This window comes from Python bivittatus, unplaced genomic scaffold, assembly GCF_059951505.1.
Source record: "Python bivittatus isolate LINGU-HERP-01145 unplaced genomic scaffold, Pbiv_v1 ctg000580_np1212, whole genome shotgun sequence".
NCBI classification, from domain to species: domain Eukaryota; kingdom Metazoa; phylum Chordata; class Lepidosauria; order Squamata; family Pythonidae; genus Python; species Python bivittatus.
Genome location: NW_028277087.1, coordinates 11,228,260 through 11,244,410, shown reverse-complemented (window position 1 = coordinate 11,244,410; position 16,151 = coordinate 11,228,260). Strand labels below are relative to the sequence as shown.

The window sequence follows — 16,151 nt, the reverse complement described above, 5'->3', positions numbered from 1 at the left end:
ACAGGATCTTGAGAACAACGTTTGGGTGTTGTTTACTACCCAGACACTGACATTCAGCAGCATGTTATCTCTGATCCCAGGGATAAGGCATCTTGACTAATTTAATATCTATTACATTTCTCTTTTACACTATTTAAATTGGTGACGAAGTAGATCATAATCTACCAACCTTCAACTTTATTGGGTGACCCAGGGTTTCAACCCTGAAAGGGAAAAACATGACTCTCTACTCATTATATTCACACTGTACATAATTTTATAAACTCCTTTGCCCACACTTTCTTCAAAAACGAAATGCTCCAAATTACATCATCTTTTCTCATAAGGAAACTGCAATATCCCTGAATTACCCCTTTTTCCTATTTCTGCAATCTCCTTGCCAGGATGTTTCTACACAATATTCCAAGTATGTTTGTACTACATTGCCATATTGGCAATTCTATTTCCATAATTATACCCAATGCGAAATTTGCCTTTTTTTTTTTTTTCACAGCTGCTGCATTTGGGTTGACATTTCCATTGAATGTTCCACTGTGACCACAAAAATCTTTCTTGGTTAGTCATTTCTAGGTCAGATCCCCTCAATTAACCTCCCCAATACTTAAATGGTTAACTGGTAAAGATAGAAAAGGAAAACAAGTTTAAAATTTGCATGGAGGGATGGGCTGCTGTACACAACATTACTAAAATTAGCACTTCAATTACACACTTGCAGAAAATGACTGGGAAGTTATTTAAAGTAGCTGCAGAAATAACCACTCCGCTACGAACAACGAAATCCTGTCATTTCTTTAAAGTGGCAAAACAAGAGTAGATTTCCCTCCTGAAAACACTGCCTAAAGAAGAGATTTTGCTTTTTTGATGGTGGGAGGGAGCTCCTGTGTCTTCATTGCAGAAAGAAACCATTGCACAATCTCTTCCAGAAAGTATGAAAGATATGCTAAAATGATCACTCCGATTACTGCAATTGTTCAGCTCCTCCTCCTCTTTCCTCCTGTTTCACCAACTACAGGGCACAAAGACATCAAAAGCAGCTTGGGGTTTATGTAGTGGTGTAATAAACAGAGAGTGTTACAAGAGCAATATTTGTGTCTTGAAAAACTATACTTCTTCTTTCAAGATGCTTTTTTGACCACAAGTCCCCTTCTCACAAGTTAGAAGGCTCACTCCACACCTTGCACCCAGAGAGATCAACCTATACCCCAGTTTGATTCGATCAAAGGTGCTTGCAGAGGTGATTCACACAAGCTAGCCAACTCCTTATTTGCACTTGAACTTTGCTGTAAATCGCTGAACGTTAATTAAGAGCATACAGGTCATGGAGGACTTTAAAATATTTAAAATCTCATGGAGGGTATTCACATTCTTTGGAGTTGAAAGTTTACTTGCAATATTTCCTCTGACCCTCCATTTCAATTATTTAAAGCAGTGTTTTTCAACCTCAATAACTTTAAAATGTGTGGACCAACTCCCAGGATTCCCCAATCCACACATCTTGTGGACAAGTTGCTGAGGTTAAGAAACACTGGTTTAAAGCATTTTGAAGAACCTGTTAGATAAAGTAGGCATGGGCAAACTTTTGGGGCACACTTAATTTCTGGGGGACAAGATAATGATGCAAAGTGGGTGCACTCTCATCACAAATGTGAACAGTGCCGGAAGTTTCAAGATTACTTTTTTTAGGGTTTTGTTTTATGCAGTTTTTAAATTATGCTAAATCCACTTTAGGGCTTACATTCCAAATCTCTGCATTTACTATCACAACATGGCAGAATCCACTATAGTATAAATATTTCTGTGCCCTCTGATATTGTTGATATGAGTGGAAGGGTCTCAGTGTGTTTCACATTTTGGAAATGTCTATTTAAAAGGCAAAACTGGCATGTTGGGCCAATCAGAGATTATCCCTCTCCCATCTTCAAAGAAAACTGGCAATTTCCCACTGATCTTGGGAAGTTTCATTCAGAGAAGGTGCTTTTCTCATCACCTGCTCCCTAAATCCTTTGGAGATCTCACCTCTAACACCTTTAAGCTACATTCTGAGGTTTTCTTAACTGAACAACAATGATGCCTGCTCACTACCAAGCCAGAATTGCTTCTAGGGGTTGAGACTGATGTCTGTTTCAGATGGGGAATGGTCATCTTCTCACTAAATCTTCTGGCTGAATTCTGTAAAAAGCTGTATCTAGCACAGAATGTTTATGCAGAGAAGGGAGAGAGAATCTGTTAGTGGCCAAGAAGAATCTAGAACATGGAAAAAATACATAAACCGAAACAGAAGCTGGTCTGACCAAAAAACAGAGCCATCCCAAAGTCTCAAATGCTCCAAAATAATTAACTTTCTTCATTTATTATATTAAACAATAACATTTCTTTTATATTAAACAATAAACACAGAGCATGGGTTAAAATTCAACAACCCTACCTTTCCTCCCACTCCACCATGTTCTTATATGATAATTTCAAGGATAAATATACAGTAATGTACATATTTGGATACACATTAGTCAGTATCTGTAAGCCTGCCTCTTCTACCAGATTCAGGGGATAGGAGTAGAGATCCTAATAGCAGGGTCAGGCTCCAAACTCACCCGAATGCATTCCCTTTCATCAATAAATAAATTCCTCTCCCACCAAATCATGTGACAAAGTGCGTTTGAAATTCTCAATTTCAAAAGCAATTTGCTGCTTTTTGAAATATGCAGCAGCCTACTTTAATTCACAATAACCACCTTTGTGATGCTTTGGAGCCCGGGCTGAGAATGAAATTTTGCTGTGGACTCTCTACCTATGTACCTTTACATTCTGGGAGAGCAGAAAGGGAGAAGAAGAAACACAAAAGGAGACAAAAGGAAACAACCTTTTTCTCTCCCCTGCTACCAACCCCTCTTTCCCCCTCAAGAGAAGCCAAAAATGTTAGGAGGCAGGCATCCCTATCATTTAGAGCTTGCTTAAAAACTATCTGCAGCAAGAAAAGATGCACTTGATTCAAAGATAAGCTGCATCTCCTCTACTGGAAAAAATGAAAGAGTTCAGAGGGATGTAGGGAACTGGTAGAAAAGAGCACCCATTTCAAGTTAAACAAAGAATGAGAATTGCTCACAGACACAGTGGAATGGCTGTGATTGAGAAGTCATTTTAGCACAGATAATATGTGCCTGTTAAGAGGAGGGACTGAGCAGTAAAGCAAGAACAGAAACTGGGAGAGCTTGTAGCACCAAGTGAAAGCTGGGAAAGAGGAGTGTGTGCCCAAGCCAGAAAGTCTTACATCTACAATTAAAAAAAAAAAAAAAGTGTGCTGGCTGACAGACAGCAAAGGAGTAGCAACCAGGGACATTCAGAGAAAGTCAAAGAACTGAACTTATTTGGCAGGCACAAACAGCCCCAAAACAAAGTTGGGGTAGCTGAACCAGATGGCAACAGCAGCACATAACATTCACAAAGAATACTGAAGAACTTACTATAAAAAGCAAAAGTGAGCAAACTTGGGGGGGGGGGAATTGCATTTGCCTCCTCATCTCACCAAAGGCTACAGGGAGCATCTACAGTGAAATAGTGGTGTTACTAGGAGGGCAAGGTTCAAAAAACTTTGGTCTGTTTTCGAGGACGTTTGGAAGGTTTACCTTTACCTTGCAAGGGTTTAACATACTTACTTCCAACGCTTTTTTTTAGTGCCCAAGACAACAAAAAACTCACTCTAAAACCTGGCTATTTTGCCATCACATTTCAGCAGCACAATCTGGGGGAACTTTGGGTGGATACAAAAAAGGCCAGAGTTCTACATGGAGCTTACAGTTTGCTCACCCTGCTATAAGGAATGCAAGGCTCAAATGATCTCTCTCTCTCTCTCTCTCTCTCTCTCTCTCTCTCCCTCTCCCTCTCTGTCTGTCTGTCTTGCAGTCAAGTCAAAGAAGTAGTCAATCCCCTCTGAAAGGACAAGCAGCAGTGCTTTAGCAGCTCCTCTGCCACCCAAACTATTTAGAGTTTTGCAACTAAGACCCAAATACTGTGTATATGTGAAACAGCATGTGGAAAGTAGCATGGACTGCCAGTGAGAAGAGCTTTTTGCAAGTCTCATCACTATTAAGTATTCCTCCAGATTTAGGAGGTCCAGTGACTACTGAGAACTTCCGAGAGAAGTTAGCATTTCCATCCTTATTTCTTGAATTCCTTTAATTACTTCTCTGGTGGGGTATGAGACCATTCCCTTCCCCTCACTCAAGCCCCAAATGCAGCAGTTTGCTTACAAAAAAGGAAAAATCACCTCATGTACAAATCAAGGAAAGGTGAAGAATAGTACTGCAGTAAAGGAGATTCAAGTTCACCAGAGGCATATTTCTAGAGTTGGCAGAGTAGTACATTCATCAGGAAGCTACTTCTATTGAGTTGCCCATGCAAATTAGCCAGAGATTTTACCCTTGAACTGTATTTGAGAAGCATCTGGCAGAATTTGAGTGACATATCACATGTCATGTGTACTAGGACCTTGAAATTGTAACTACATTTTTTGATTTCCAGATCTATATATTGAATATAGATATACATAATACACACACACACAAACTATGCATCGTTTATGTACAATATCTAATTACATTCCATAACAGGCAGGTGATAATAAAAGCTATGAGAAATCTGCCAGCCTGTGTGTGTGTGCATATATAATTACCCCCAATGCCAAATAACAAGGAGTATTGACAGACTACCTAAGAGACAGTAAATGTATACAATACAACCTATATACAATATAATGTGTGTTTTTAAAAAAATCTACAAGCATACACAAACTTTATTTGCTCCTTAGCCCATACAGAAGGGGTTCCAAGCCACTGTGGTTAGATTCATGGTACCCCTTATTACCTAGACTGGTTTGCCTGAGCACCAGAGCATCTGCATTTGGGTCTAGAGATATGTTCAGCTTGCATAAATATTGTTGAGCATGACCAAGATTTGTGACAGTTTTTAAGAGCTTTCTTGAACAGATCCTTGGCAAACAGGACTTAAATCATCACTTTTAAAACCCTGCTCATTTTGATTATTTAAATGAACTGCCAACACTATCAACAAATTCAGTAAAGAGACTGAAATCTTGCTGCAATTGTGCCCCAAACTTGCTTGTTCCAAGGATATCATTGGAACGACCCATCAGTTTGCAAGAAGGTCATCAAATCTTTCTGGGACCTTATTTCTTGAGCTCTAGTTGGTCCTGGAACTTCCCAGATTGCAGGAAGAGGTAGCAGAATAGCAAGGAGAGGCTTAATCCTGCCATTAAAGGCAAGGGTGGGAAAACTGGGAGATGAAGAACAGAAGTAAGGAGAGCAGGGTTCCCAAAAGAAAAACAGCACGAATCCAAGCAGGATTCCAAGCTGTGCTACAAAGTAATCCTATTCAGGCGCAGAGCTGAAAAACGGAGAGTGAGAGCTGGAAGAGTCTGTGTGTCTGCAACGCTGATGGAGAGGTGGCTTCAGGAAGAAATCTTTTTTGGAAGGACAGAGAGCCATCTAGGAAGAAGAGACTTAACTCTCCGTGTATCCAGGAAAGAGGGATGCACAGTGAGATGAAGGGAGTCAGGGAAATGAAGGCACATCAGTAGGCCCCCTCCACACTACAAATCCCACGACAGGAGAGAGAAAATGTGCTTGGATACCACATACTCACTCAGATTCAGGGGGAAAGAGAGAGTGTTCAGAGAATGTCCCATAGGAATGATAAGCACAGGATCATCTCACATGGGCTGTGAGAGTGTTCTGTGCCTGTCAGGTTTGAGAGAAGCTGTCCTAACCAAGACTGCAAAGACAGGAGGTTCTCCCACAAGTACATAAGCAGGAAACGCCACCCCGGATAATCCAGAAAGCATGCCACAAGAATCAGAGATGGAAGACCAAGCAAGCAGAGCAGAGTTTGCAGCAAAAAAATTCAGTGCTGTCAAAGTGACCCATCCCCAAGACAAATAACGGAGTCGGGAATATTTTCTAAATAAAGCTGTGAGGAGGTGAATATGCTGATCAACTGAGAACTAATTATGCCATAAAAACAAGGGAGGGGTTGCATACAGTAGTCAGGAATCAAACATATCAGTATAATCCTAATATCCCAATTGTCTTGCCCACTCTCAGCCTTTGTATGGAATCTCACAGTCCCAATACATATGCGTGTGCATATGTACTACTAAAAATTAGCTGAAGTCAACCCCCAAAATAAAGCCCCATCTGGCTGTTCCATAAATCATGGAGACCAATTCCCAAAACAGAAAGGGTGAACTTAGGAAAAGGCATCCCATTTGCAAAAGAAAAGAATCACAGTCTTGTGCACAATCAATTGAATACCAGTTGCTGCATTGGCACCTCTTCCTATAAACTGAACCCCCCCCCCCCCCGCCTCTCCTGGCACAAAACACATTTCAGCAAGAGATGCAAACACACACAAGGGCACCCAACATTTCTAAAGATACCAAATTATTATTTTTTCATCTGTTTTCCAGGTAGCGTACACACAACGGTCCTGCCCTTAGCCGCAACAGTTTCCCCTGGTTTCGGTATGATTTGGTGTTGGTTAAAAGATGCTCTCGTCTGTACAACAAAGCATTTATGGTTAGAAGCGAAACTTCTTGTTCAACAGAGCGCACTTTAGTTGTAAAGAGATCTGGGCAGAGAAGGTAACGGACTCTACGCAACAGGTTATCAAAGGGATAAGGAATTGCTTAATTTTGCCTTTTTCCTTATTACTAGCATCTCAGGAGAAAAGTCAGCTGGAATCTTTTTTTTTTTCCCTGACAAGCTGGCTTTCTATAAATGGGGCATGCTTTTTCATGGAGAAGTATCCTATCATCTGAGCTTCCAACCTATAGTTTGATGAGAGAGTCTACCCTCTAATTTATAAATATCTAGGGGGGGGGGTTCTTTTCTTAAGATAAAGCACAAAATGCACGAGAAAGGAACTCTGATGACGAGTTGTATTTCAGGCCACTGACCAACAGAAGAAAATCAAAAGAGACTTAACTACAGAATAAAAACAATCAATCTCTTTATGAAGATCACACTTCTCCTTGAACCCAGTGGTGAGTGGCAGCTTCCATGACCGTGCTGCAACTCCACAAAAAATGCAGTTTGTGAGAGGCAGCTCTGTTATACTACTGTTTTCTGCAGCACAGCAACATCTGGCAGTCAGTGGGATGGGGCTGCTGAAAGTTCTCTTACAAGCAACGTTTTCAGCCTAGAAAGTCTAACTTAATTAAAAAAAACAAAAAACAAAAAGATGACTGCTGTGAAGCCAAGCCCATCAAATGCAGTTTGCTCCTCAACAGTCAGCCCCGTAGGCAGCTGGAATTCATAAAATAAAAACAAAAAAGGAAAATGCCCCAAGAACATCAGGGATCTAGAACAGGTACCAGGAAATAGGTCTGCTTGATGGCCACCCTTGCTTTTAAGAAGTCGGCATGTCGGCCTTACTGAGTGCAATGGCCAACTCCAGGTCTTCCTGCTCTTGTCTTCGCAATCGCGCCAGCCTTTCCTGCTCTGCCTTCTCACTCTCCCGTTTGGCCCACGCCAACTGCTGCTCCTCATTGCCAAGCTAAAAAAAGTAACAAAACGAGACTCGGTTAACAAAACAGAGAGAAGAAAAAGCCCAGGGTAGCAGCAGCAGCAGCAGCAGCAGCAGCAGCAGCATTTTGGGACAGATGCGATGCTCACTTCCCACACACACCCCCTACCTGACTTCAGGGACGCTTGTATCAGTAGGAACTGGACACTGGGGGGTGGGGGGATGTTAAGAACGCCCAGGAAATCATTACTGGTTCTATTCCAAACTTTCTACCCATTATTTCTTCAAGGCATCTATTAACAATTCCCCCACTTTTCCAGGACCTGCTTTCAGTTTAATCCTGCCTGTATCACTGTTTCTTCTAATCACCAAAACAATTGCTTGATTGATGACTAAGGAGCTCATCTAATGCTCTCTTTCCGGCCAATTTTTGTATCATTGGTCCAACTCTCCCTCTACAATCAAACCAAAATGCTCTCCAGCCTCGGCTTTTGAAATCTTTTTGGCTGATACCTCTCGCCTGCCACTTTTTCATTCTCCTTTACGTCCTCAAATTTTTCTGCGTATCCCACTTGATACTGGAATTCCCTATCATCTCTTAATCTTACTCTGGTTATTTTTATGTTGAAATTACGTTGAGAACCTCGACTATAATTCTATTTTACATAAAGTAGCTTTGAATTACATTAGACATAACAAACCTAACAAAAAATAGCAAAATCCAAACTTTATATCTTGCCATACAGAACCCTAACAAGCTCTAGTGTATCCAGGATCCGCAACCTTTTGGTGGCCAAAGACTGCTCTTAACATTTAGGGCAAGATGACTAAGGGTCTGGACGGGGATGTTGTGTATGTTCTGTGCTTTAGCTGTGATATGCCTATATTGTGGCTTGTGCTATAGTTTCCCTGTTTTCCCACTGCAAAATGCCAGGAGGCTAGTCAATTCTCAGCAATCTTAACCAGAGAGGCCAAGGGCTACACAAAGACCTCCGAGAGCTGCAAGTTGTCTGTCTCTGCTGTCTGGGAAGGGTTCCAAGGGGTCTCTTTCATGTTCAGAACCAGCACCTGATGCAAAAATAGAGGCTGCAACTATGAACATTGTTGCTGTCTTCTTTTTCCACTAGAAGCTGTTATTTGAGGAAGGAGAAAGGGAAAAACCGTGCAACAGAATTCTAAAAAAGAACACCTGACATAAAGCTGAGGTTTAAAATGCTTCCCTGGGCTTGGACTTAAGTCTGGCTTCTGGGGAGATAATCGATTTTGGGGGCTTCTACCTGCAAAACAGATTCCTGATGCCATCTATTAAAAAAAAAAGAATTGGGTAGCAGGGGATGAGAAAGACCCTTTGCTGACTGAGACCAAAATTCTGCTGGGAAGGCAGAACGGGGGTTAAATGAACAATCTGATCTAAAGCAGCAGCATCCATGTACAGGGATTAAGGTTTTGGTGAGACAAGGACTGATGAGGTCATATCTACCTCTGGCCACAGAAACTCACTTGGACCAATCATTATCTCCTCAGCTCAACCTATCTCACAGGGTTGCTGTTGTGGGGAAAAAGAGGAGGGAGTGCTATATATGCCACTTTTGTCTTTTGGAGGAAAGGCAGAATACTGTATACATCTAACAAATATATAAAAATAAACAAACACTGCAGTGACTAATTGCCAATCCTTTGCTAACACACATTGAGGCCACCACTAATTACAAGGTCCCAGGTCAAATATGACAGAACCAAAATGCGTATGTATTGCATCCATCCCATCTGTAAAGACAACAACTCAAACTCTTAAAAGTTTGAGCGAACTTCTTAAAACTTGTAATTTTTCCTTCTTCTTCTACAGTAGCAACCAACTCAGTGAAGGAAGAGCCAATGTTCCTTTCTCTGCTCTTTACTCCCTGAATCAGATACCAGGCAGACTGTCCCTGAACAGTGAGGTTGCAGGGCGAAGATTTTACAATGACCCCTGAAAGAAAACTAACATGAGCTATCCAGATGATGATACACTCTCCCAAGTAATGAGGCTGAAACTGTTTTTAGTTCTCCAAATGGGGAAAGTACAGAAATAGAAAGTAAGGGCCAAGGAAGCCAAAGGGGAAAAATGCATTTGCCAGAAACTTTTGGAGAGGACACTAGAGTTAGATATTTCTATACTTACTTAGAAGTTTTCAAAGCAAGATGGGGGAGTTGATATGCTTGGTTTTAAACAGGAACCCATAGATAATGGGGTAGCTGTGATGACAGCAAAATGGTAAAAGGTAACGAAGAAAAAAAGGAACTACTCAACTCTTATTTTGCCTTGGCCCTCTCCAACAAGAGGAAATGTATGCCACCAGGCAAATGCACAGAGTGGGATGAAGCAGCTGGATTAAAAGTTTGGTGGAAAAATAGTCAGAGAATATTCATTTACTTGGAATAAGTTTAAAATCTCGAGGACCAAATGAACTGCATCTGAACAAACTGATGGTCTGCCCAAACCTTTATGTATCATCTTTGAGAAATCCTGTTAGTTAATTGTTCTGATTAGTTTATTATGTGAAGGCTAGATGGCATGACTGTTAAATGAATACACCGCTGGCTCAAAAACTATACACAAAGAGTGCTCATCAACAATTCCTCCTCAAATCAGAGAATCAGGCAATATGTCATGAAGTGCAGCCCTAGGCCCTATACTCTTCAACATTTTAATTAATTATTTGGATGAAGAAGTGCAGGATATACTTATTCAGATTTATAGATGGATGGATTATATACCATACACAACAGAAATAAAATTCAAAACTATCTTGGTAGGTTAGAAAAATGGACTTAAAACAGAATGGAATTTATCAGAGAGAAATGCAAAGTTATGTATTTAGGAAACAAAATTCATATGCAGAGTTATAGAATGGGGAATACTATTTTAGCAAAAATACCTGTGGAAAAAGATTGGAATCGTAACTATTCTACTTTATTCTGTGTAGATCAGACCCCCTCCCTGAATATTTCCAATTCTGAGCATCACATTTAAAAAAAAAAAATCAAATCACTGGATCAAATTCAGAGAAGGGGAACAAGGACAACCTGGGGACTGGAAACTAAGTCCAGTCCCCACTTAGAAGCTGGATGTTTTTAGCCCTGGGAAGCAAATACTGTGGGAAGATATAACAACATGCTTCAGGTACCCGAAAGAAGGCCATAACTTGTTTTCTATTATTCCAAAGAGCAGAACATGGAATAATGAAGTTATAGGAAGGAGATTTTGGCTAAACATTAAAAATAAAACACCACAAAACTTCCTAATGGTAAACTGAATTTAACAATGGAACCAATTACCCAGCAGAGGGGGTTCCCTTCATTGGAAGTGTTCCAACAGAGGCTGGACAGCCATCTGTCATGGAGCTTTAATTTCCACATCAGCACCAAGCAGGAGCCTAGATTGCCTCTTCCAATTCTATAATTCTGTGGTGATACTAAATAATTCAAAGTGGTTAAATCAAAAAAGGGGACCGTGAGAGGTTTCAAAGGATGCCTTCAAACAAAAAAAAAATGGGCATTAAAAATAAAAACTAAGATAACATGGTGCACTTTGGGGGCAAAACCTGGTACTTCACATACACAGCAAGTCTGAGTTGCCTGTCCCATAAAGGGATTTGTGACTGCCATGGAAAGCTCAGTGAAAATGTTAACCTGGTATGCTGCTACTGTGAAAAAGGCAAAAAATCAACATCTTATATGGAATGGTTCAACAATACATAGAATTCTATGCATAGTTCTGGTTACTGTACCATCAAGGGAATATAGTAGATTTGGAAAAAAGTTCAAGGGGCTGGAAAAGGTATGAAGTCTCCTTCATTCTTTCTCAGAACTAAAATCTGGGCTCATTCAGTGAAGCTAAATAATGGGAGGTTGAAAACAGCTACTTGATCTCACAGTGCCTAGCAAATTATAGAACTCATTATCAGAAGGTAGAGTGGTGGCCAGCAGGCTGGAAAGATTTAAAGATGATTTATAAAGATTAAGGCTATCTATGATTATTGGTAATGAATAGTAACCATTATCTCCAATATCATATACTGCCTCACCTCAATTGTCCTCAGGACCTGTTTGTGTATTTCTCACCATATAAGTGCAGGATTAAAGGTCTATAGACTGATCGAACAAGATTTTTCTTATATTCTATATACTGTAGTCACATTCTCCAAGAATATGCCTGATCCCCTTGTAACACCATCTAAGTCCAATGGCTGCCTCATCTTTTCTACAAATTTACTCTGCATTCATAAGGAAGGATTCTTCTTTTGTCTGCCTGCAATTTGTTGCCAATTCTCTACACATTTTAGTCTTTCCTCATAGGGAAATGTCCTGACCTCCTGATCAAAGGGGTATCCTATTACTTGACTACACCAGGAAAAAAAAAACATGTTTTCTATCTGTTATGCAGCTGTGAAAAATTTCCTCTATTTCCTCTCTAGTAAGGCTCAGTTATGTGCTTGACACCTGAAAAGAGAGGCATGTTGACAACTCCAGAGGGTGTGGGAGAATCAGGAATGTAATGAAGCCCATCCCATCTAAAATTGCAAGCAATGCAAGCAATGGAAAGGTCAACAAGTCCCAGAGGGCTTTCCCCAGCCTGGAGATGTGGAATCAAGCCAGCTGCTGAAGTCACAGCCTTTGCAGGGATTAATTTTGCATTCTGCAGGTCATGGATAACACAAGGAGCAACAGAAGCTAGCCCAGCCCTCTTCCAGGGTCTCCATGCTGAAGCTGTGGTTCATGGACCTTAGGAGGAGGAGGTGAGGACTCAAACCAAACACCAGGCCAGTGGGAATGCAAACCTCATCCTCACTGCTTTTTCAGTGCTTGTATTTCAAAGTAATAGTAGAAGAAAAATCAGAAGCATCCTCCTTGCTCCTATGAACACATGCCATGCTACGCACCAAACCGCACACACAAGTTGTAAGCGAAATTCAGTGTTATCACATTAAGTAGGAATTGATTGTAAAAAGCTGGCCAAGATGGTGGTGAGGAGTAAGTCAGACTGGAGACTTTTAGTATAAGAAGTTTAAGTGCACACACATACCCCATTCACCCCACTGCCCCATTCACATACACCCAGCCAGCTGAAAGGAGGAAATATATAAGGGTTTAGGTTAAATGGAGTTTAACATATTCCAGACCCTTGTGAACACCTTCCTTGTTCTCTTCAGTGGAGAGTCTGCAGGCATGCAAGTACATGCAGTAAAGAGGGAGAGCTGACTGCTTCCACTGAAGGAATTACACAAGCTCTTTCTGAGAAGTGGGAAGGGCTTTGGGGGAAGGGGATGACTCTGGCTCGTCCTCCTGATCAAGGATCCAACACTCATATGAGTTATCATGCTTAAGATGGCAAACCAAATGGCAGATTCAACAGTACAGACTCTTAGAAAGGTTACATATCCAGAAACAAAACAGGATTTGTGTTTAAAAGGAAAAAAGCATTGTATAGTTCAATTTCTGCTGAGAAACTGAATGCCCAACAAGCAATGGTGACTGACATTCATCACATCAGGAAAACAAGAGGTTGAAAGTGCCTTTGAAAACATAAAATAAAACCAAGATTGTGTTATTCAGGTTTTCCTGTTTATCAGTAGAACTGCAATCATACCGGCATTCATCTAAAAACTACTAGAAACCAGACTTTTAAGTACCCGGACACTGAACAGACACTAGGCGGGCTGGGGAATTCTGGGAGTTGAACTCCATACATCTTAAAGTTGCCAAGTTTGAGAAACACTGGTATAGAGCTTTGATTGTGCAGCTACAACCGCCAACCTGACTTTTAACCTCCCCTGTGGATGCTCCTGCCTCCCAGATCAGCAAAGACACCCTCTAGCCTGAAACAGACACAAGACCACCTTGTACGTCTGATGGTACCTAACAATGCAGTAAGGCTAATTCTCCATATCTATCCTCAGTGCCTAATTGCTGAGTTTTATGTGTTGATTAGATCAGCTCCCACTTCCATACTTCTACATATTTTGTACATTTACTCCTAGAACCTATTTATTACTCTATTCCTAGATATTACACTTTTGAGTCAGGTCATTCTACCTCAGCTACCCTCCTCTGAACAATGAAGTCAATCAGAAGTGTGGTCTTCTCTAATCCCCTCAAAATAGTTTCCCCCAAATACACACTTCCCCCAAATATATACATAGATAAGTAGCAGTTACAACTCTCTTAATTCTTAGCTATCCCAGCAAGTGGCTATGGTATTTGGGAATCCTGGGAGGTGTACTCTAATCATATTTGGAGTGCACAAGCAGGGGCAGGCTGTTTAAAAACCATCGGCATTCCCACGTGGCCTTGTTTACTATTTATTTCAGGCTTTATAATATACATGTCTACTGAATGTGTTAAAATAAAGTCTTGATGTGTTCTTGCACAATTATTGGCTGAAACAAAATCTGGGCGCCACTGTTAGCCCTCATGTTAATTTGTGGAATACAAACGGAAATTGTTTGGATGTAAAATGCTGAAAAGTTACAACAAGCAGCATTTTTCTGGATTCCAGAAGTTCCTGAAAGAGGCTTCGGGACGTAGTCCCCTCCCAAGGCCTCCAAAGAACTCTGGGACTCTCTCTGGAAGAAAAAGCAGCATTCCACTAGACAAGCAAGCAAACAAACCTCTCTAATTAGCACCATCAAGCTCAAACTCTCTTTATTGATAGGTCAAGGTGTTGGAATACAGAAGTAAATACAGAACTACATCAGGTGTGAGGGAGACAGCATGAAGGATTAAGAGACAAAAGCTGTGGAAAGGAAAAGGAAAAGAGGGCAGTTGAAACAGAAATGATCTCAAAGAGCTCAGAGGTGGCTGCTGTTAGCAGCTTAGAAAAAGCAGCTGTTGGTGCAGAGAGAAGGAACTTAACTTACAGAACTGAAGTCAGCAAACCCCCGGGAAGAGTCTTTAGAAGGTTTACTTGAAGAGGAAGGAGCAAACAGGACTCTTCCACTAAATAGGTCCCCAAACCCCTTTTTACTCTGAAACGGGTCACTGCTGTCAGCCCCGAACGGCTGAAATGGATCGGGGGGCTTGGCAAAATCGGAAGACCCGACTTGGCTTACAGGAGGACTTTTACCTGGAAAAGGTTGAGAGAAAAAAAGGAGAAGGAAGGAAAGAACAAAAAGGAAGAAAGGGAAAGGTTACTTACCATAGAAAAAATATCTAACCCTTACCCAGGAAGGTAAAATGTCCACCACTTGCACCTCCTTGCCCTGCAGTTAGCTTCATGAATGCCTGAAATTGAGGGGTGGGCCTTTTGCATAGCCAGACCAGGCCCAGATTTAAACAGGATCTTGATTTTAATAACTCTCTCCCCTCCCCAATATGTCTGCATTACTGATGATTACCAAAGTCATCATAGAGAAAACCCCAACAGTATCTAAACGTTTCAGCCCAACTGACAGACTTTTTCTTTTGCTAGAAGAAATCTTATACCATCTGGCGTCTTTCGGGGCTGCTTAGGAATTCTGGGAGTGGTAAGAGGGCACAAGGTTGGGGATGGCTAGGTCTTACAAAAAGAAAAACAGATGCACTTCAAAGAAGGCTAACGTAATTTCTTTATGGTGATCAATACCACAAATGGGCTCCTGTCAAGGGATGGAAAAAAAGCACACTACTGCTGATATTTTAAGTACTATGTTGTTATCACTGCCTAATGTATTTTCTCTTCCCCCTCCCCCCAAGTAAAACAGGTCCCTCGGCTGAAAACCACAAGATTTTCAGCAGTTGCCTAAGTGGCGAACGCAAACCACACAGAGGGCTCACTTCAACAAAATGACGATAAACAGCAGTTTTCAATGCAGGAAAAAAAACACATTCAAATAAGCACCATCAGCTCCCCCCACAACCCAGCTCCGAGGAAAGACTTGTGGGGGAGATGGGGAGGGCTTTCTTCCCATCTGTATGGGACTGGACAAGGAATGCACCAGCCTTTGGCAGAGGCTGCTGATCTGACAGAGTTGTTCAGAGCACTTTCCATGCCAGTTCAAACCTCAGGCTCAGAGCGGCAAGCACGTGCAGGGTGGCTTTGCGGCAGCTGCCACAGCAGAGATTCGTTCTACTTCCCTTTTCTGCTCCAGTGAAGCTGCCTTCGATTGAGTCAGGCCATAGGTGTAGCCCCCGCCCAGCGTTTTCTGCTCTGGCTGGCAGTGGCTCTCTAGGACTGTGGTGTGGCACTGTTCCCGTGGCCTACTGCTTGGATATGAACCTTCTACACAAGTCCACCAACCGTCTTTCGATATGTGTAAAGTTCATGATCTAAAAAAAGCCATGAAACTTGTAGATGCTCAAGGTGGCCTTGGACTTTTGTTTCTCCAAAAGCAGCTACCCCACTACAAACCAGAATGCTGTTTCAGAAGCAGTGTGCCAAGGAGGAGCTTTGCTATCCAGAGAGGGAGAACAAGCACACCCCATCTCAAACTCTTGGGCAAGCTAGACAAGCTGCTCTGGGTACAGCCCCTAAATCTCCCAGAAGTCTTAAAATAAGGAAACTCAGGAGGCAGACCTTGGATAACAAGACTCTTCTGCTTTCTCCACCCCATCTCAGAGAAAAGCTGACATTGCCTCAACCCTCCCATGTACTT

General features: G+C 41.5%; 1 protein-coding gene across 7 annotated transcripts in view; it reads right to left on the bottom strand.

The window, feature by feature from the left end:
- Window positions 1-6,737: 6,737 nt before the first annotated feature.
- Window positions 6,738-16,151, bottom strand: part of EPS15L1 (epidermal growth factor receptor pathway substrate 15 like 1) — a 38,586-nt gene continuing 29,172 nt past the window's right edge. For 2 of the 7 annotated variants that reach the window (XM_007437730.4, XM_007437731.4), the window contains 2 exons: window positions 14,439-14,644; window positions 6,738-7,569 (listed from right to left, as the gene is read on the bottom strand). In XM_007437730.4, the coding sequence (XP_007437792.1) occupies window positions 7,423-7,569; window positions 14,439-14,644 (353 nt within the window). In that variant the 3' untranslated portion in view covers window positions 6,738-7,422. The other 5 variants (XM_025172874.2, XM_088149594.1, XM_025172873.2 and 2 more) reach the window with 4 other exon arrangements.